General features: G+C 37.9%; 4 protein-coding genes across 4 annotated transcripts; 1 reads left to right on the top strand and 3 right to left on the bottom strand.

Moving 5' to 3' along the window:
- Positions 1–3,077: 3,077 nt before the first annotated feature.
- Positions 3,078–4,909, bottom strand: LOC104822646 (eukaryotic initiation factor 4A-1). Its single transcript, XM_010553925.2, has 3 exons — positions 4,628–4,909; positions 4,106–4,536; positions 3,078–4,006 (listed from the first exon to the last, which is right to left on the bottom strand). Exons 1-3 carry the CDS (start codon positions 4,668–4,670, stop codon positions 3,371–3,373), a joined length of 1,110 nt encoding a protein of 369 aa, XP_010552227.1. The 5' UTR covers positions 4,671–4,909; the 3' UTR covers positions 3,078–3,370.
- Positions 4,910–7,609: 2,700 nt separating this feature from the next.
- On the top strand, positions 7,610–9,702 carry LOC104822773 (dihydrolipoyllysine-residue acetyltransferase component 2 of pyruvate dehydrogenase complex, mitochondrial-like). Its single transcript, XM_019203560.1, has 11 exons — positions 7,610–7,736; positions 7,821–7,893; positions 7,990–8,087; positions 8,216–8,301; positions 8,380–8,455; positions 8,570–8,637; positions 8,721–8,787; positions 8,881–8,976; positions 9,048–9,150; positions 9,265–9,360; positions 9,455–9,702. The coding sequence occupies exons 1-11, from the start codon at positions 7,623–7,625 to the stop codon at positions 9,523–9,525; spliced, it is 948 nt and encodes a 315-aa protein (XP_019059105.1). The 5' UTR covers positions 7,610–7,622; the 3' UTR covers positions 9,526–9,702.
- A 7,417-nt stretch (positions 9,703–17,119) lies between these two features.
- Positions 17,120–18,316, bottom strand: LOC104822772. Its single transcript, XM_010554119.2, has 3 exons — positions 18,293–18,316; positions 17,677–18,011; positions 17,120–17,403 (listed from the first exon to the last, which is right to left on the bottom strand). The coding sequence occupies exons 1-3, from the start codon at positions 18,314–18,316 to the stop codon at positions 17,136–17,138; spliced, it is 627 nt and encodes a 208-aa protein (XP_010552421.1). The 3' UTR covers positions 17,120–17,135.
- Positions 18,317–21,145: 2,829 nt separating this feature from the next.
- Positions 21,146–22,165, bottom strand: LOC104822645. The gene is made up of 2 exons (XM_010553923.1): positions 21,804–22,165; positions 21,146–21,531 (listed from the first exon to the last, which is right to left on the bottom strand). Exons 1-2 carry the CDS (start codon positions 22,145–22,147, stop codon positions 21,264–21,266), a joined length of 612 nt encoding a protein of 203 aa, XP_010552225.1. The 5' UTR covers positions 22,148–22,165; the 3' UTR covers positions 21,146–21,263.
- Between the last annotated feature and the right edge of the window lie 471 nt (positions 22,166–22,636).

Raw genomic sequence — 22,636 nt, 5'->3', positions numbered from 1 at the left:
ATCCGTTGCGCAAACCCTAGAATCGATCTCTTAGGAATTAGATTCGCTCATGAGATCCCAGGAATCCCAACAGTGGTATCAGAGCCTGGTTGCTCTGTTTTGATTTCGTAGAACCCGATCACGCATGTTTTAGGATTTGAATTGTTTGAATCCATGTTTGCTTTGATGTCTATGCATGTTTGATGATTGAATCTAGTGTAGATTGCATGTTTCATATTGCATAGAGTGCAGGAGTTCGAATTTTGGGTTCACAGGAGAATTCGGATCAGTTTCGGATCTGAACGGGGCCGAGAACGCGAAAAACGTGATGTGATCACGTGACCAAACCCTAGACCGTCCGTTCTGGTTTCCCAGACCAAGCAGCCAGATTCTTTCTTCCCACTACATGATCTGCGGGGAACAAGTTATAATATATGATGGTTGAAGTATACAATTTTAACGTATACAATTTCCAAAAAAAAAAAATATTTTACAATATATATATACATATATATTAAGTACGACATTTATTATATGCGAAAAATTTATGTGACAAACAAATGAAATGTATATACGTACCTTTTGATATTCTTTGATTTATGGATTGGTGGATCAGCATTTAAGAGTTACATTGTATAATAATGCGTATATATATCTATTTATTCCTCGATCGATATAATAATTTGGTATAATATATTTTTGTATTATTTGGACTGATACGTAAATTATCTCTTAGGAGCAAACTTTCATATATTACGTGTGAGCTTGGCGTTTTCCGAAAATGGAAACTAGTTGATTAGTCAAATTCAAAAACATTTCAGACCACATCCTAAATTTGTATCCATGCATTATTGGGCCTGGGTCTGCCTTGCCTAGACCGAGTCAATGAACAATTTATATACTAATATATATATACACACACACACATGCGTATCTGTTACATGTACATATGTATCACTTTCTTTGAAATGAAATTATACGTATTTCATGGGCCGATTTCTTCAGGCCTTACAATTTGGTTCTGTTCATCTTCTTCTTCTTGAACCTTTCAACCAAATCTCGATACGTATTCCATTGTGTTGTTCTAATGATTCGGAAAATAATGTTATAGTTTTGATTTATATATAACAAAATCCCAACATATTAATTTCTACTTCTTTCCAAAACTTCAAACTTCGACAACGTTCTCTACGACAATGGGCATGCGCAAAAAGGAGAAAAAAGAAAATTTTACTTTTAACTTCGTTTCATCAATTTTCACTTTTTACTGAATGTGAATATATATATAGTTTTGGAAAAATAAAAATAAAAAACAAAGTTGACTTTCTACCGTGATTCGGTACGGAAGGAATCATATCGTAAGACAAATTTCTCATGCAGACGTTGATCATACGTACGTATGTACCTGTGTATGCTGTACATACACATTTAAACAAAAACAATGTTGTACATACACATATATGCAGTCAATATGTGATTATATACATTTTTTTTGGGAAGACGTGCCACATATGTTCCTTCTCTATCCCATAATACGTTTCGGATTATTTCGTTTGATAGATTATCAAAATATTTATTTGAAAAATAAAATGTATAATTTGTATATTTGGATGTGTTATTATGATCTCAACTATTCTAATACGCATTTCATTTCATTTCTATTTTTTTTGCAGTAGAGTAAATCAATATATATATATATATATATATATATATATTTATTTATTTATATATGCCTTAAATAGATTTGGGCCAGTACTCATTGTATAAGTTCCAATTAATTTCAATATATGAATGTGTTATAATATATATTCTAAAATATGATCCGCTCAAGTGCAATCCTAACTCTAAGTATAAAAATTATCAAAGCATGGAATCGAAAACAAATATTTAGAAAACTGATATTTTTTATTGATAAAATATTTAGTTTCTCAAAATAAAAAATAAAAAATCTAAAAATAATCACACGATATGGCCTGTTTCGGCACATATAATCGACTATTGGTTAGAGTATTAATTTATTCTGTCACATAATGTGACTCAATCAATTTCCAGTGTTATAATTTTTTTTTTAAATTTTCTTAACCAAACAAACAAATCTATTATTCGAACAAAAATTCTGAATGTTTGCAAGGAAAAAAAATATGCAAAAAAAAAAAAGAGTGGAGATAAATCCATAAATGAATTGGGGGAAAATACAAAAAGAGCATATCGATTTCACAGGTCTTCCTTCTCTCTCGTATATTCTCGTGGCCCAGAATCTATCCGAATTTAGGGTTTTTGTTTCTTCATCTGCTCCGATTAGCGAATTCTCGAAACCCTAATCATTGCATCAGGTAAGATTCCTCCCCCTACCGCTTTGACGGTTATATTGTTAGTCCTCAGTCGAAGATTCGTTGCCAGGAATTTCTCTGTTTTCGGTTCATTCATCTCGAGGAAGCTTCCTCTTTTATGGCCGATCTCTTTTTGGTTTCCTATTCGATCTGCGCATTCTCCGATTTTCTTTGATCGCAATGTTTCCAGTAGGCACCTGCACTTCAAAGATTTCATTTTGCTTTCCATGAAAAAAAATCGGTTCGGAACGTTATTTCCATCAACAAACCTGTTAATTTTACGCTTTGTATCAATGTTTTGATTATGCCTGTATAATCTTGTTTGAGATACATGTAGATAGCTGTAAGCCTGTAAGTAATTCTGATTTTGATGATGATCTTGTTGATAACTATCCGAGTTCACTTCTCCCTTTTCCCCCCTGTATTTCGATTTGTATTTCCTATCTAATGGCTTAGCGTGATCTGTATTTCAATCCGCAATTCACTGGGGGCGATTTTGTGATACTGTGATTATTTGTTATCTTGTTATGTTGATGAGAATGCTGCTTTTGGAATTTGGTTTGGAAATACATAGGGAGACCTTTAGCGCAAATTTCGATTAGATGTTATGTCTCTTCTGTTCATCTGTGAGAACGATTTTCGTCGTGACTGACCATATTTCACAACTTCTGAGGCATACTTACACATATATATATATATACATATTTATATAAATGCGTAAATACGCCATGTTCAATCCACGCAAATACTCATGGAAGCCTAAGGAAAGACCAAAAATATAAAGATGATACTCCATAAAAATGGTCAGAAATATGTTCATAAGAGGGAGGGCGGAAACAACAATGGTTCTTTAAAAAAGACCTTTTTCCTTCCGAGAACACTAGAAAATTAAAAATAAAAAACAAAAATATAACGGAAGAGACGCGAAAGAAGAAGAATGATAAAACAGGAAACGCTTAGAGAGAGTTGGCGGGGTCAAAATCAAATAGAACCTTGCGAAACAAGCAACCTTCTTCTCCGGACAACACAGACACTCAAATCACTTCCCCCTCTTTTGTGCCTCACAGAAGATCCGCCACGTTGGACGGAAGCTCCTCCACGACAACGTTGTAGAACTTCTGGATATCAAAGAGCATCCTCTCATCGTCACGAGTCACGAAGTTGATGGCCACACCCTTTCTCCCGAACCTTCCACTTCTTCCGATACGGTGGAGATAGTTCTCCGGCTGTGTCGGAAGGTCAAAGTTTATGACCAGAGAGACCTGCTGGACATCGATACCACGGGCCAAGAGATCTGTCGTGATCAAGACACGGGATGATCCTGACCTGAACTCACGCATGATGATGTCTCGAGTGTTCTGGTCCATGTCACCGTGAGTGGCCGAGACCGTGTGGTCGCGGCTTCTCATCTTGTCTGTGAGCCAGTCCACCTTGCGCCGGGTGTTCACAAAGATCACGCTCTGGGTGATGGCCAGAGTCTCGTAGAGATCGCAGAGTGTTTCGAGCTTCCACTCCTCCTTCTCAACGTTCACATAGAATTGCTTGATACCCTCGAGGGTAAGCTCATCACGCTTCACCAAGATCCTCACGGGTTTGTTCATGAACTTCCTTGTGATCTCGAGAGCCTCTGGAGGCATTGTGGCTGAAAACACACCGACCTGGATCTTGGGTGGGAGGAGCTGAAAGATGTCGTAGATCTGAAAAAACGCAGAAACATCGGTTATTGGGTCTTTCTCAGGTTACAGCAGGCATTAAGGGAAAGAATCGGGTTTTGTAATAAACAACAAATTACAAACCTGATCCTTGAAACCCCGGGAGAGCATTTCATCAGCCTCATCAAGAACAAACATCTTGATGTAGTCAGGACGGAGGGATTGCCTACGCAACATATCAAAGACACGACCAGGAGTACCGACAACGACATGGACACCGGCCTGGAGAATGCGTTGGTCTTCACGAACGCTAGTACCACCGACACAGGCATGAACCTTGACACCGAGGTAATCTCCGAGAGCCCTCATAACTTTTTCAATCTGCTGGGCAAGCTCCCTGGTGGGACCCAAAACCAGTGCCTGACATTGGACAAGGCTGTAATCAAGTTGCTGCAGAACTCCAGAGCAGAAAGTTGCAGTCTTTCCGGTACCAGATTGAGCCTGCTGGATCACATCAAGCCCCTTGCAGAATGGGACTATCCCTCTTTGCTGAATCGCTGATGGCTTCTCAAAACCTGGAAGCAATGACAGAGAGACGGATAAGGCAAAGATCGAAAGAGGAGAAAGCACAAAAGACATCCTCTGAAAATCTTCTCATTCACCTACCGTATGCATAGATACCCCTGAGAAGGTTCTCTTGCAAACCCATGGAGTCAAAGCTTTCATAAACCTCGTCGTAAGACGGAGGAGACTCGAACGGCGGAGACGAAAAGACCAAACGACGACGGCGAGGCGGAGAGAACGAACGGGAACGGCGAAGATGGAGAGACCGAACGACGCGGTGAGAGAACGAAGGAACGACGCAACGAGAGCTCGAGGGAATGGCGAGATTTTTTTTTGGTTCCGTAGAAGATGATGCCGCCTGAGAAGAGAAAGAGATGTGGACCTCATTAGTGAATTAGGGTTAGGGGTATTGTTAAAAATGTATTAAAAAACAAGGGTATTTTCGTAATTTACTTATTTATCGGGTACCCGTGAGATAACCCGTTCTACAATTCTCGAACTCGAACTCGAACCCGAAACTCGGGTTTTTCATCTCACCAAACCCGAACTCAGTCTTATTGTCTCACGAGTACTGAATCCCGGGTACCCGTGAGACAGGGTATCCGAAAACCCGCGGGTGTCGGGTAAAAATGCCCAGCCCTAGCAAGCAGGATATGCAACACATCTCTATACATCAACAGAAGAAAATCAGACAACTAAGCGACTCAAATTTCACAAATTTCGAACCGACCCAGGATAAATCGAAACCAAATCAATAGGAAGAGATCAAATCAACCCATGAAAACCCAAGATCCAATCAACCATCGAGGAACAGCGCAATCAAATCACGTGAAAAAAAAATAGATCGATTTTTCACGCCAAAAAAAACACGGGAAAAAATATGAACTTGGAGCTGAGCTGATGGAGAGGAAAGCTAGAGCGACAGGAAGTTTGGGTTTTGATGAGAACTTGAATCTCCCCAAACTCGGATCTGAGCGGCGAAGGGAGATAAAAAATAAAGAGGCCGATACAAGGAAAGCGTTCGCGAGTTTTTATATTCCCTTCCTCCGGCTGTGGCGTTAGGGTTTTCCTCTTTGCAACTCATCCTCCTCTTTTTTCGAAATTCCTATTTTACCCTTGTCCCTGCTTAATTATTACCCTTTTGGGTTTGACATCATGACATATGACGATGCCTATAGCCCAAAAACCGTGTATTTTTCTGCCTTTTTACTCTATTAAAGACTTGGTATTATTATTTTTCATTTATATTATAGTTTGTAGATATAACCATGAAAAAGAAGCATATATTATATTATTTGGGTAGAAATTATTACAAATCCATTTGAGAAAAATCGAGCATTTTAAGAAATGGCTTTAACAAAAAAGTAATTATGTGCAATTTGTCTATCAATGCCCGCGATAGCTTTTGAGCCTTTATGACGTGGATTTTCAATTATGACGTGGATTCTCAATAACAAAAGTATTTTACAAGTAAAAAAAATATATACACAAGACTAAGAAACATAAATACATAATCTAATTGAGGAAAATGAACGGCGGAGACGAAAAGACCAAACGACGACGGCGAGGCGGAGAGAACGAACGGGAACGGCGAAGATGGAGAGACCGAACGACGCGGTGAGAGAACGAAGGAACGACGCAACGAGAGCTCGAGGGAATGGCGAGATTTTTTTTTGGTTCCGTAGAAGATGATGCCGCCTGAGAAGAGAAAGAGATGTGGACCTCATTAGTGAATTAGGGTTAGGGGTATTGTTAAAAATGTATTAAAAAACAAGGGTATTTTCGTAATTTACTTATTTGTCGGTACCCGTGAGATAACCCGTTCTACAATTCTCGAACTCGAACTCGAACCCGAAACTCGGGTTTTTCATCTCACCAAACCCGAACTCAGTCTTATTGTCTCACGAGTACTGAATCCCGGGTACCCGTGAGACAGGGTATCCGAAAACCCGCGGGTGTCGGGTAAAAATGCCCAGCCCTAGCAAGCAGGATATGCAACACATCTCTATACATCAACAGAAGAAAATCAGACAACTAAGCGACTCAAATTTCACAAATTTCGAACCGACCCAGGATAAATCGAAACCAAATCAATAGGAAGAGATCAAATCAACCCATGAAAACCCAAGATCCAATCAACCATCGAGGAACAGCGCAATCAAATCACGTGAAAAAAAAAATAGATCGATTTTTCACGCCAAAAAAAACACGGGAAAAAATATGAACTTGGAGCTGAGCTGATGGAGAGGAAAGCTAGAGCGACATAAAGTTTGGGTTTTGATGAGAACTTGAATCTCCCCAAACTCGGATCTGAGCGGCGAAGGGAGATAAAAAATAAAGAGGCCGATACAAGAAAAGCGTTCGCGAGTTTTTATATTCCCTTCCTCCGGCTGTGGCGTTAGGGTTTTCCTCTTTGCAACTCATCCTCCTCTTTTTTCGAAATTCCTATTTTACCCTTGTCCCTGCTTAATTATTACCCTTTTGGGTTTGACATCATGACATATGACGATGCCTATAGCCCAAAAACCGTGTATTTTTCTGCCTTTTTACTCTATTAAAGACTTGGTATTATTATTTTTCATTTATATTATAGTTTGTAGATATAACCATGAAAAAGAAGCATATATTATATTATTTGGGTAGAAATTATTACAAATCCATTTGAGAAAAATCGAGCATTTTAAGAAATGGCTTTAACAAAAAAGTAATTATGTGCAATTTGTCTATCAATGCCCGCGATAGCTTTTGAGCCTTTATGACGTGGATTTTCAATTATGACGTGGATTCTCAATAACAAAAGTATTTTACAAGTAAAAAAAATATATACACAAGACTAAGAAACATAAATACATAATCTAATTGAGGAAAATGGTAACAAACATGACATGAAATGAAATGATGGCGATGATGATGATGATGATATTTAAACTCGGATTATACATAAAACATTAAACAAATATTATATATTTCCTTTGAATATTTCTATATAGGGATTTTTTTCTCTTATCTTAAAAAATATGAAATAACTTAAAACAATAATTATTTTGAAACAGAGGGAGTATATATTTTTCTGTATTTCCCACCAAAGGAAGAGAAGATGGTGCAGCCAGCCAGCGTTTCTGAACCCAAGATTTCCAAGCCCAGCCAATCTCCTTCAGAAGATCGAACGTTTGCTAGTCCTCTTGCTAGAAAGATGGCTGAAGACAATAATGTTAGTGGTGAAAAATACTATCAAAGTCTCTTATTTTTCATCTTTCGGTGCTTAACTCTTTTTTGCTCTTCTTTAAACCACTAGGTACCTCTCTCAAAAATCAAAGGAACAGGTCCTGAAGGACGGATTGTGAAGGCTGACATCGAAGATTACTTAGGTATCGGAATTCTTTGCCTCTCCCTCTCATCCTTTTCATTTTTGTTGTTCATATCTATTTTTGTAGTTTTTAACCCATGCATGTGCCCTAATGCAGCATCAAGTGGTAAAGACGTTGCCAAGCCATCCAAGGGTGTGGGCACACAGGTTCCATCTTTGGACTATGTTGACATTCCTCACTCTCAGATTCGAAAGGTAAAACCGTGATTACCTTGGTTGTTGAGTGCTCTTGGAATTTCTGAACTCAAAACATGTTATTTTTCTCTGTGTTACATTTATCTCACCAAGGGTTAGCCAATTTGTTTATTGCATAATTTTGGCAGGTCACTGCCTCACGCTTGTCGTTTTCAAAGCAAACTATTCCTCACTACTACTTGACTGTGGATACATGTGTAGACAAACTGATGGAGTAAGTATTTGTGTCAGATTCTATATATTGATATGGTCAATGGATGCTAAAGCTTAGCTATTTGTATCTGCACTGCAGTCTGAGGAGCCAACTCAATTCGTTGCAAGAGGCATCTGGCGGGAAACGGATATCTGTCAACGATCTTGTTATTAAGGTTCATTTACTTATTTTTGTGGACAATCGAACCTTGAAATCTCCTTGAATTGACTCGGCAAAGTCTCTTCTGTCTACCTGAATTGTAAAATTCTTTTGTTTCTGCGAATTCCAGGCTGCTGCATTGGCACTACGTAAAGTTCCTCAGTGCAACAGTTCATGGACAGACGAATATATCCGGCAGTAAGTACATTTACTCTTCAGAATTTTGCATCAACTCTAAATATATCCCATAGTTCAGATTCTTGTTCTTTCTTTTGTTATAGGTATAATGACGTCAATATTAACGTAGCTGTACAGACGGAAAATGGGCTCTACGTTCCTGTTGTCAAGGTGAGAAGGCACTCGATGCAAAGCCCTTTCCTTCCTCCCCCAAAACAAAATTCAGGTCTCTGAATTCTCGGTTACCTGTTTGCTTGATTCCAGGACGCAGACAAGAAAGGACTCTCCAAAATAACGGATGAGGTTCGGTTATTAGCACAAAAAGCAAAAGAGAACAGCTTAAAACCAGAAGATTATGAGGTAAGGAGAATCTATCTGTTCACTATCCATATAACCATTCCCCTCCAACAATATCGGTTTCGTTTCCTCAGGGAGGAACATTCACAGTCTCCAACTTGGGAGGATCCTTCGGCATCAAGCAGTTCTGTGCCGTCATAAACCCACCTCAAGCCGCCATTCTAGCAGTTGGATCTGGTAAACACACTGACACCTTCTTCCATTCTTCTACCAACAGATGTCTGAATGGATAGAATCTGCCATGACTGATTATGTTTCGTGTCTGAAAATCTCAAAAAAAAAAAAAAACAGCCGAGAAGAGGGTCATCCCTGGTAATGGAGCCGAGCAATTCAAGTTCGCATCATACATGGCTGTAACGCTGAGCTGTGACCACCGTGTGATAGACGGTAAGCTTTGCTTGCTAATAATAACAATAATAATAAGCCCTGATTTGTTTGTAATGTGTGTTTATATATAAAAAAAAATGACGAAATGGTGCAGGTGCCATTGGAGCTGAATGGCTTAAAGCTTTCAAAGGGTACATAGAGAACCCTGAGTCTATGTTGCTCTAAGCGTTTCCTTCCTCCTGTTTGAGAGAGCCTTTTTTTTGTACCATTTTGTTGTTTTTTTCCCCTCACTATATGGTTCATATTTCATGAAGTTTTCTTCTTGTAATAAGAGGTGGGGTGCGTTGTTAAATTAACACCCCCTGTCATTGCTTTCTTTTAATTTGTTTTCCGGTTCATTTATATATATATATATATATATATATCAATTTAATTGTTGATTTTATATTACATTTTGATTTTAATTATAACTTCTTAAAAACAGATTTGTTTTGAATTTGCGGGTCTGAATTAGATTAATTGGATTAATAACCGATTATTTTCAATTCAGTTTAAAAAAAAGATTGGATTTTTCCAAAATTAAAATTAGTAAACTTTGAATCAATCCATCCTATATTTTTGGATAAATTTTTATTAAAAAAAATATTTTTTTTTCCTTTCTCTTTACTACGAGAAACAATAAAAACATAAAAATATATATGAATGGGCAAATATATGTTTTCCTTCGGATGCGTTTATTAGGTAAACATATGATCTAGGATCAATCTTTATATATGGACTTTATTGACTCAGAAATTACGTCTCTTCCTTCTTTCCGGCAAGTGGAGTTGACCACCGAATCTTCAAATACAATCTTCAAATACATTATACCATGAGGTTACTGGACCACCCTTTGATAGGTCTAAGAGAGCCGAGATTCGAACACGATAGCCATGGAATTATCTATAACCCCACAAACCATCGAGCTACGAGAGGACGGCCTTTCAAAGCAAGTGTGTACCATAAAACAAATGAAATTAGTGAGGTGGAATATCACCAATGTAATAATAAGAAGGTTTATCCAATTGTAAATGGATCCAAATGAGACAAATAATCTCTTAGGGGTAAAACTGCAATATAGAAAAGATGGAGGGATCGTTTGTTTAGGTTAAAGACCATTGGATATGGAGGGGGGGCTTTATTTGTTTGGTAGCAAGTGAAAGAGTACTTTGTCTTAAATGGATATTATTATATTATTATCAGTTTTTTTTTTCTCATTGGAGTGCAGAGAAAGCAGTAATACTGTTCATTGCCTGTCTCTTTGCACATGCTATGTCTTCTTCTCTCTTGAACTTCTACGATATTTTTTCTTTAAAACCCATTCAATTAAAATTTCATATCTTTCAGTCTTTGTCAGCAATCATACAAAATTGTTTTATAGATGTATATAATATGCAAATGAGGGAGTGAATCTTTTGCTTGTTGATCCAAAGGTTCTTCATGATAATTAAGAATATAATGCATGGCACAAAGGACCATTGGTCCAAGGGATATTTTTCTATTTTGGAGCATTGGTTTCCATATGGGTTGTCACCTGCTACCCTCCGATCTGAGCTCACACGATGAACGTGAAAAGACAGTAAACAGAAAGAACACCAGAAGCTTTACGTGTTCGGATCGGTGAAAGGATCCTACGTCACGGCCGAGGGATAAGCTCAGCAATCCACTAGTCTCTTCTTGTTTACAAGGTTCGACGAATTCACAGGAGACCGAATTCGCCGGAGAACTATTGACGGAAAAACAAACAGATTAGAGGTTGAAGAAGAAATCGTGAGTTTCCCCTGAAACTCCCCTGGACTTATACCCAGCCCAAAACCAAAATGGAATTAACAACCCGAATCCAACTCTTTACAAAATTACCCTTAAACCTTCTAACCCACCCAGAGTTTTTAGTACGTGACTAGAAAACCAGGAAACCTCTGATAGAATCAGAGCTTTCTTCTGATCTTTGTCACCCACCAACAAACTCCACCTTGACAAACGTATCAGAAGAGATTCGTAGATCACCGCTCCTCCCTCGACAGGCTACCGACTTTAGCCGGTAACCCTGAGTAAGTTTAGAGCATCTCTAAACTTACTTACTGGGAGAGACTTTGTTAAAATGTCAGCTGGATTGTCTTCAGTCTTCACTTTCTGAACTTGGACTGTACCTTCTGTAATCACGTCTCTAAGGAAATGCAATCTTATATCAATATGCTTCGTTCTCTCATGATGTATGTTATTCTTGGCTAGGCAAATCGCGCTCTGAGAATCACAGAAGACAGTAACGAATCTTTGCTCAATTCCAAGTTCGTTGATCAGTCCTTTGAGCCAAAGTGCTTCCTTAACAGCTTCTGTCAAGGCCATGTATTCTGCTTCTGTGGTTGAAAGAGCCACTACATGTTGTAGTCCTGATCGCCAACTGATGGTGTTGCCTCCTAGTGTGAAGACATAACCTGTAATAGATCTCCTTTTGTCGAGATCTGATGCATAATCTGCATCACAATAGCCAATTATCTTGAATTCTGTTTCCTTCGAGAATCTGAGACCCAACTCCGAGCTTCCCTTAAACGTATATCATTACCCATTTCACTGCTTGCCAGTGTTCCTTTCCTGGTTTACTCATGTATCGACTTATCATACCCACATCATATGCCAAGTCAGGCCTAGTCCCTATCATCCCATACATTAAACTGCCAACAGCATTCAAGTATGGAGTTTCATCCAGATCTAATAGTTCTTCTTTGGTCTCTATATTTTTCAGTCGAAAATGAGCTCCTAATGTCGTTTGGACAGCTTTTGAATCTGTCATGTTGAAAGTGTTTAGTACCTTTTCCAAGTAGTTCTGCTGAGACAACTTCAGAACTCCTCTTTCTCTGTCCCTGATAATATCCATACCAAGGATTCTGCTAGCACTTCCTAAGTCCTTCATTTCGAATTGTTTACTTAGCATCTGCTTGACCTTCTGAATTTCAGACTTGTTTTCAGCAGCAATCAGCATGTCATCTACATATATCAAGAGATATATATAGGATCCCTTCTTTAACTCTTTGTAATACACACATTGGTCATAGTTGCTTCTGTTAAATCCCTGTTGTGACATAAAAGAGTCGAACTTCATGTTCCACTGTCGAGGACTCTGCTTTAACCCATACAGAGACTTTTTCAGAAGGCAGACTTTATTATTCTTCCTTTTCTTTCCATATTCTTCAGGTTGCTCCATATATATTTGTTCATCCAACTCTCCATGCAAGAAAGCTGTCTTGACATCCAATTGTTCCAGCTCCATATCTTTCAAGACAACTATAGATAATAGCAGTCTTATAGATACATGCTTCACCACCGGAGCATAGACTTCATGGTAGTCAATTCCTTCGATTTGTGAGTAGCCTTTGGCTACTAATCTGGCCTTGAACCTTGGTTTCTCTACTCCAGGAATACCAGGTTTGTATTTATACACCCATTTGCATCCTATGACGCGTTGGTTTCTTGGTTTATCCACCAGAACCCAAGTGTTGTTTTGTTCTAGGGATCTCATCTCCTCTTTCATGGCTTGAAGCCAGTTTTCACTTTCAGGAGTCTGTAATGCTTGTTGATAAGTTTTAGGCTCATCTAGCTCCAGTTCCTTGGCCACATTTAGTGCAAATGCTACTGTATTATCTTCTCTGTATCTGCTTGGAGGCTGAATGACTCTTCTAGTTCTGTCACGAGCCAACTGATAGTTCTGTAGGTCCTGAGATTCTTCTCTAATTCCTGGTTCTGTTTCTGACTCTGGTAAATACAAGTGATCTTGATTCTGTATGAAAGCAAGTTCACTTCCATTTTCTTGCTCATCTTCATTTGACACAGAATCTTCTCCACCTGAGTCTTGAGCTTGTGGAATTTGTTCTGGCTATTTTTGTCCAATTCTGAAGTCAGATATTTCAAACCTTGCCTTTTCAGCCTTCAACTCAGCTGTTCCCTGTTGGTTACTCTCATTTTGTTTCAGCTCCTTGAATGTCTGATCTTCCTTGAACTTTATATCTCGGCTGATTAGGATCTTATTTTCTTCTAGCAACCATATTCTATATCCTTTTATTCCAGAAGGATATCCTACAAAGATACCTTTCTTTGCCCTGGGATTAAGCTTTCCTTGATTTGTATGTACATATACAACTGAGCCAAATCTCCTCAAGTTTGATAAGTCTACCTATTTCCCTGTCCATTCTTCTTCTGGAATTTTGAAATCTATCGCGCTAGAGGGAGATCTGTTCACCATATACACTGCTGAAGATGCAGTCTCTGCCCAAAATTCATGGCCAAGTCCTGAGTCAGATAACATGCTTCTTACTTTGTCCATTATTGTCCTGTTCATACGTTCCGCAACGCCATTTTGTTGTGGCGTGTATGTGCAGGTTCTGTGTCTTGTGATACCTTGATCCTTGCAGTAATTATCGAATTCTTTGTTGCAGAATTCTAGTCCGTTATCTGTCCTCAAGTACTTGACTTTCCTTTCCACCTGGTTCTCAACTTGATTTTTCCACTCTGTAAATTTTCTGAAAGCTTCATTCTTTGCTTTCAAGGGGTATATCCATACTTTTCGAGTAAAGTCATCAATGAAGGAGACAAAATATTTGGCTCTTCCTAGTGAACTTTGAACATTTGAAGATCCCCATAGATCCGAGTGTATATACTCTAGGGGTCTTTCTGATGTATGCTTTCCTTTCTGGAAACTCGATCTGTGAGTTTTTCCCAAAACACAATCTTCACAGAACTCCACCTGTCTTACTTGTGTGCTATCGAGAATGCCCCTCTGTGTTAGCAGTTTCAGACCCTTGTTACTCATGTGCCCGAGTCTTCTATGCCATAGGACTGTTTCGTCCCTATTCTCTGCAACCTGGGTTTCTGCTATGAATGTGCTTCCATCAAGTATATACAATCCTCCTTCCAATTTTCCTACCAGAACTTCCACTGATCCTTTGCACACTTGCAGTTTTCCATCCTTTGATCTGAAATCGAAACCTTGTTTGTCTAGTGAACCCAAAGAGATTAAGTTTCTCTTCAACTCTGGTATATATCTCACTTGACTTAGTATCTTGAGCTTTCCATTGCTTAGCCTGAGCTTGATTTTCCCTATTCCTTTAACTTGACAGATTCCGCTATTTCCCATTAGGACTCTTCCTCCTTCCGAGAATTTTAGATCAGAGAACCACTCCTTTCTTGGACACATATGGAATGTGCATCTGGAGTCAAGAATCCATTCATCTGATGGATCCTTATCTGTCACTGCCAGAACTTCTGATTCCAGATCAGTTCCTGAGGCTGCAGCAGCCTCTCCTTGACCCTTATTTTGGCTTTCCAGAAACCTTTTTCTATTTCTACACTCCTTCTTGAAATGACCCTCCTTTCCACAAAACCAACATCCTGTTTTAGACTTAGCTTTTGCACCAGTTTCTGTCTTTCCTTTTGGTTTTGCTTTACCTTGTTTCTGTTTCTGGTTCTTGTTAAACTTCTTGTCTGGTTTACTTCGAATTAGAAGCCCTTCCCCTGAACTTGGCTTCATTTTTGCCTGAAACTCAAGTTCTTTGGAATATACTGATGAGGTCACTTCTTCCATACTCATATCATCCTTTCTTGAGTATTTGAGAGTATCTCTTAGTTGTTCGTATTTATCTGGCAGAGCGTTTAGTAAGTGCATTATTTGATCTTCCTCTGAGATCTCAACCTGCAGACAAACCAGATCAGCTATCATCTTTCTAAATTGATCTAAGTTGTCTTCCATGGACTTATTTTCGTCCATCTTGAAGCTATACAACTTTTGCTTCAAATACATCTTGTTTGGCATGGTTTTATGTAGAAATTCCTTTTCCAATGCTCCCCAGATGCTTGAAGCAGTCTGTTCATGCTTCACCTTTCGCATAACTTGATCTGCCAGACATAGCAGTATCAAATTGCGAACCTTTCTACTCATCTCATACCGAGATTCGTATGTCTCTTTGGATCCATCTTCCTGATCCACCCCGACTTCTTCCTTTAGAGATTCTGATTTCACATCTGTTCCTATAGTTTCTCTCTTTTCTTTGTCATCTTTCGATTTCTTGGGCAAGTAATTTTCTGATAGGACCTTGTGCAATCTGAAAATCTCCAAACTAGCCAACACTTTCTCTTTCCACAATGTGAAGTCCCCTTTTCCATCATATTTTTCAACATCGAGTTTCACTATTATCGAAGTTGACGCCATTTTCTTGGTTTCAGATCCCTTTCTCTTGATCTTCGATCAAGGTTTGAATTCTTCAACAGATTATGTTGTCTTTTCTAACCTGCAACCAAAAAACTTCAAAGAATTCACCAATTCACAATGAAAAGATTGTGAATTACCTGTTTCGATGAGAAGAATTGTATCCTCCCTGAATCGAAACCAGGCTCTGATACCACTTGTCACCTGCTACCCTCCGATCTGAGCTCACACGATGAACGTGAAAAGAGAGTAAACAGAAAGAACACCAGAAGCTTTACGTGTTCGGATCGGTGAAAGGATCCTACGTCACGGCCGAGGGATAAGCTCAGCAATCCACTAGTCTCTTCTTGTTTACAAGGTTCGACGAATTCACAGGAGACCGAATTCGCCGGAGAACTATTGACGGAAAAACAAACAGATTAGAGGTTGAAGAAGAAATCGTGAGTTTCCCCTGAAACTCTCCTGGACTTATACCCAGCCCAAAACCAAAATGGAATTAACAACCCGAATCCAACTCTTTACAAAATTACCCTTAAACCTTCTAACCCACCCAGAGTTTTTAGTACGTGACTAGAAAACCAGGAAACCTCTGATAGAATCAGAGCTTTCTTCTGATCTTTGTCACCCACCAACATGGGTTATACATATATACGCATGTCCCTTTTTATTTTCCAAATTATTTTTGGGGGCTTAGGACATAGGAAAAGGGTAAAGATTTTGGCAGATAGTATGTAGGGTAAGAGCCCTACTTGGTCCTCCCTTTGACTGAATTATTTTTACCTTATTTTTTTATAAACCCTAAACTCTAACAGCTGTTGGATGCCTATAACTCTATAAGTGTGGTTAGCTAGCTCTCCTTTGATGTTTGTGAAATCCACTTAGTTATATTTTCGCAGTAAAATTGTAGGGTTTTCCCGTTTCGATGGGCAATATATACCATGCCATGCATGATGCATGCATTAGTAAAACAAATCTAAAAACTTCGCCTTTTGAATACTGTTTTTCTAGTTAACCGAGTGTTCTTGTAAAAGGACCAGGCTAATTAATAATCGAAAATTACGCCCTCTTTAAATTTGAAGTTCAAATTCGGATAGATAGAAGCGGTTTTTGCGCCTTTTGAATAATGGTACACCAATATACATATAATGATGATTTAAATATGCTTACTGGTATAGTACACATGTTTTTTTCAAATAGTTTCCTCCATAAATGATCGCAAGCACAAACATATATATATATATATATATATATATATATATCTAGAGAGAGAGAGAGAGAGAGGGATTCGTCTGTGGTTTGAAAAACTATTTTCTATTAACAAAATTATTGCAGCTAGCTGGTTATGGATAACACCGTGAATAAGTGAAATGACAATAAAGTAATACAATAACCTCAAAACATGAAAAAGGGTCACGAGAAATCATGATCACAATAATAGAAAAACGGTATAATTAAACATACATATTACGACCGTTCACATTATACAAATCTTGACGACGTAGATTTATCGTTTCGTAGTTTTCCCAAAGTCTCGAACCAGACTTACTAACACGCCCCAACAACAAGTTTTCAGACATGTACGTAAAACTCGATACGTATCTCAAGCATTGGACGACGGTGACTGGTCGGAAGGTCTCGAATAACGGTTTGACCTTCTTCTACAACGTAATATTGCAAAGTAGAACACAACAAACACGTTGGGGAATACTACAAAGATGAAAAAGCAAAACCAGTCGTAGATCAACAATCTAGATTGAATAGAGGCATTGTTCGAGTGGATCAACTTAAGCGAATGCTTGAACACCACAACCATTGTGGCAACCGCGGCACCCATCATAGCGAAGACCAATATCGCCACAAGTTTGCTCCTGCAAAGCCAAAGACATAATCGGATCGAAATATTTTGGGAAATATATATTAGTGACTTTCATAGTGTTTTTAGGGATATCTTTTAGATTTAGAAAAAAAAAATTGTAGTTTATGTTTATATTTATATTTATATGTAACACGAATATAGTAGATGAGTTAAATGTCCATAATATGAATCAATAAATATATGAGTTGCATGAGAGATGTTATCAAACCGACCGCTTACTCTAAAATTATCCAACCCAACAATTTATGTGTTTTAGGAATTGCACCTGAATGAAAAACCCAAGAGGAGGATGTAAATAGTGGCCATGGAGAGAGTGAAAGACACCATACAGAAGGTGACTAAGTCATGGAAGATTGCATATTTGGAGCCAAACTTGGAGTTCTCGAGCACGGATGTTCCGGCGATCCTCGTACAGTTATGTCCGGCGGGGCCACATCCGTCGTCCTGTTGCCAGACGCCGCCCGGTGGATTCACTGCCACTTGGAAACTGATCGTGGCTAAGACAGTGGCCACAACCAATAGGTTCCCTCTGGAAATCTCTAACCACTCGGCTTGATGCTCAAGGTACTTTGTAAATAACCATTTCCGATTGTTGTTCTCCTACGCCATGTTCGATCTCAGGTTTTACTTCTTGGTAATTGGTTTTATTATAACCGGGGGATGTATAAGGACTCATCTTTATCTTCTTGACAAGCAAGAGTAGTGAATGCAACTGTCATATATAGAACAAGTCCCCGTAAGCTATATATATACACACACACATATATATTGATTTCTTTTCGCCCACGGATTATTTAGCAATTAAAGTTAGGGATTGGATAAGAAAGTTGATCGACTTCTTATGATATCGTTGCATGACTGAATCAACGACTGCGACGTACAACTTGTTTCTCAGTGGCATGCATGGGAACTGGTTCCGCGGTTTTCACTCTCCCCCGCCAGACAATTAACAGAATTCGGGCATATACACTCCTTTCTGTGTTTCAAAATGAATTTAACAGAATTTCGACTAATTTGTCATGCAATCCTGTTACGGCCAATTGATGGTTTTTTTTTCCTAGTCTGATTATTTTGTCTATTTACTTGATTGATTCCCTACTCAATATGCCGACGACGATGATTGAGACATGAACTCAGATATCAGAATTTGGTGAATAAATCTAACTCGATGCGGCTTATTGTGATTTGGTTCGTTCAAAATCCTTGCAAGTGTTGTTCATTTCCCCCCTTCCGTATAAACTCTTCCATTAATTGTGTTTTGCATTGCATGCGCTTCGAGAAGCTTGTTGCACGTGATGGCACGTGAATCCATGCTTTAAAAGAACCGAACAAAATGAATTCGCAGTTTATTATATTGATTCATTAGTGTTATCTAATGCTCACCAATGGCGTATGTGATTACTTTGGAGGAACATAAAGGATGCTTACTTGCTTTGAATTGTGTTTGATACATTGTGCCATTAAGTGGCATTGCTTACAATTGATCTAATGACTTAAAACTTTATCTTCTTATGACTTCACAATTTGCTGCTCAAATATTGATCAAGGATGCTTAGTTGATTCCGATGTAGTATATTCCACTTTCATTACAGATACTTACAGTGCTGCATCAATTATGTGTTTATGGGACGATAACTATTAGTAGTTATCTCCGATCCTCGGAAAAGTATAGTTGGTTTAGAGATTTTGTGAACTTTTAGATTATAAAAAAAAACTATTAGACCATGAGAAGTATATATTTGTTACATATTAAAATGAATCACCATCACTAACATTAACAAATCAACCTCCATCATATATTTTTCATATAAAGCTTTCCAATTAGAGAAATCATGTAGGAGTTCAATAAAAAAAAAATTTAATAAAAAAACACATACTTATGTTGGATATGAAAATTTAATGTTAGTTTTAAAGGCATATGATGCCTTATCTCCTTATATTGATATATACTAAAGACGAAAACTCCACAAAAAAGAGTTATCAATATATGTGTGTTAATTAGCCAAATCATTTTCAAAATTTTAGAAATTGCACTAATGTTTTTTCTTCAATTTTATAACCAACATAAATAACACTCCCTACTCCTTTTGCCCACTCCTTGTTGTGCATCCCATCAACAAATGTATAACATTTTGTTGTTGTACTAACTAAAAGTTTTTTTTCTAAGATAGTATAGTCTAAATTAAGTTGGCCCCATCCGCGAATTAGACTTTGTTTGACTCTAACAACGGGGGAGGCCGTGTTTTCACATGACTTTTTCATGGAGTCGAGGGGAAAGATATTGTGTCGACGAGAATATGTTTGTACCCACGAAAGAAAGAAAAAACCTTAGACAAATGATCCAAGCTTTTCTTACTTCCAAAGAATCGGTACATGTAGCAACAAACATAGTTCAATCTAGTAAATTTTGGCATTAGAGGTAAGGATCAAAGCAAAAATAACGAATGCATCCAACCAATTCAATTGTCATCTTAACTATGATGATTTTATTGTTTGATATGAATAATTTTTTTTATATAAAAGTTAGTTTATGAGAAAAATAACATGACAAAGAATATGAAATATGTTTTAATTTGAAAATAGAAATATAGCTAATATGAAAAATTAAAACCCATAACTGATCAATCGTCTAAGAATGGATTCTCATGGGCTGAACTCCGACCATCCATCTAATGCCAAAACAATGGATATAGACACCCAACATATTCAAAAATTTGTTCACCTTAACTTGAAAATGAAAATATAAACTAGTAGCCATAAATGGCCAACAATCCTTTCAGAATGAACCTTTCTCAACTTAAGTCATGTGGTCATCTATATGTTACGTTCTTTTTTCAAAGCTCGGGAGCCTATTAGAGTTGTTCATATGTCATTTTTCTTGGATCGAGAAAGATATATCAGATTAGGGATAGACAGAAATACTTGAATTTCGGATACTCGATTGGTTTCTAAGATGAGATCGAGTTTAGATTTGAGAAAAATTCGAAATTCGAGTTCGGGTCGGATAGTAAAGTTTGGGTTCAGATATTTTCCTATGTAGGGTAAGAGCCCTACTTGGTCCTCCCTTTGACTGAATTATTTTCACCTTATTTTTTTATAAACCCTAAACTCTAACAGCTGTTGGATGCCTATAACTCTATAAGTGTGGTTAGCTAGCTCTCCTTTGATGTTTGTGAAATCCACTTAATTATATTTTCGCAGTAAAATGGAAAGAAGATATATGATTGCTCCTTATTAGCATATGATTGCATGTAATCTTGTATAACATTATTTCTTTCCTTTAGCAACAAGTCACACGGTTGTATATATATCCCTAGGGTTATTCTAATGAATATCTATCAAGACATTTCTTATTCATAATATATACCATGCCATGCATGATGCATGCACGAGTAAAACAAATCTAAAAACTTTGCCTTGTGAATAATGTTTTTTAGTTAAGTATAGTACACATGTTTTTTTTCCAAATAGTTTCCTCCATAAATGATCACACGCACAAACACACACACACACATATATATATATATATAGATAGAGATTTGTCTGTGGTTAAAAAAAACTATTTTCTATGAACAAAATTATTGCAGCTGGTTATGGATAACACCGTGAATAAGTGAAATGACAATAAAGTAATACAATAACCTCAAAACATGAAAAAGGGTCACGAGAAATCATGATCACAATAATAGAAAAACGGTATAATTAAACATACATATTACGACCGTTCACATTATACAAATCTTGACGACGTAGATTTATCGTTTCGTAGTTTTCCCAAAGGCTCGAACCAGACTTACTAACACGCCCCAACAACAAGTTTTCAGACATTGTACGTAAAACTCGATACGTATCTCAAGCATTGGACGACGGTGACTGGTCGGAAGGTCTCGAATAACGGTTTGACCTTCTTCTACAACGTAATATTGCAAAGTAGAACACAACAAACACGTTGGGGAATACTACAAAGATGAAAAAGCAAAACCAGTCGTAGATCAACAATCTAGATTGAATAGAGGCATTGTTCGAGTGGATCAACTTAAGCGAATGCTTGAACACCACAACCATTGTGGCAACCGCGGCACCCATCATAGCGAAGACCAATATCGCCACAAGTTTGCTCCTGCAAAGCCAAAGACATAATCGGATCGAAATATTTTGGGAAATATATATTAGTGACTTTCATAGTGTTTTTAGGGATATCTTTTACATTTAGAAAAAAAAATTGTAGTTTATGTTTATATTTATATTTATATGTAACATGGATATAGTAGATGAGTTAAATGTCCATAATATGAATCAATAAATATATGAGTTGCATGAGAGATGTTATCAAACCGACCGCTTACTCTAAAATTATCCAACCCAACAATTTATGTGTTTTAGGAATTGCACCTGAATGAAAAACCCAAGAGGAGGATGTAAATAGTGGCCATGGAGAGAGTGAAAGACACCATACAGAGGGTGACTAATTCATGGAAGATTGCATCTTTGGAGCCAAACTTGGAGTTCTCGAGCACGGATGTTCCGGCGATCCTCGTACAGTTATGTCCGGCGGGGCCACATCCGTCGTCCTGTTGCCAGACGCCGCCCGGTGGATTCACTGCCACTTGGAAACTGATCGTGGCTAAGACAGTGGCCACAACCAATAGGGTCCCTCTGGAAATCTCTAACCACTCGCCTTGATGCTCAAGGTACTTTGTAAATAACCATTTCCGATTGTTGTTCTCCTCCGCCATGTTCGATCTCAGGTTTTACTTCTTGGTAATTGGTTTTATTATAACCGGGGGATGTATAAGGACTCATCTTTATCTTCTTGACAAGCAAGAGTAGTGAATGCAACTGTCATATATAGAACAAGTCCCCGTAAGCTATATATATACACACACACATATATATTGATTTCTTTTCGCCCACGGATTATTTAGCAATTAAGGTTGGGGATTGGATAAGAAAGTTGATCGATTTCTTATGATATCGTTGCATGACTGAATCAACGACTGCGACGTACAACTTGTTTCTCAGTGGCATGCATGGGAACTGGTTCCGCGGTTTTCACTCTCCCCCGCCAGACAATTAACAGAATTCGGGCATATACACTCCTTTCTGTGTTTCAAAATGAATTTAACAGAATTTCGACTAACATATGCTTAAAGGATTTGGAATAATCCGCATATATATATATATATATATATATATATATATATATATATCTCAGTTGTTACCCT

The sequence above is a fragment of the Tarenaya hassleriana genome, unplaced genomic scaffold (assembly GCF_000463585.1).
Source record: "Tarenaya hassleriana unplaced genomic scaffold, ASM46358v1 Cleome37, whole genome shotgun sequence".
NCBI lineage: Eukaryota > Viridiplantae > Streptophyta > Magnoliopsida > Brassicales > Cleomaceae > Tarenaya > Tarenaya hassleriana.
This window is presented reverse-complemented; position numbering and strand designations above follow the sequence as displayed.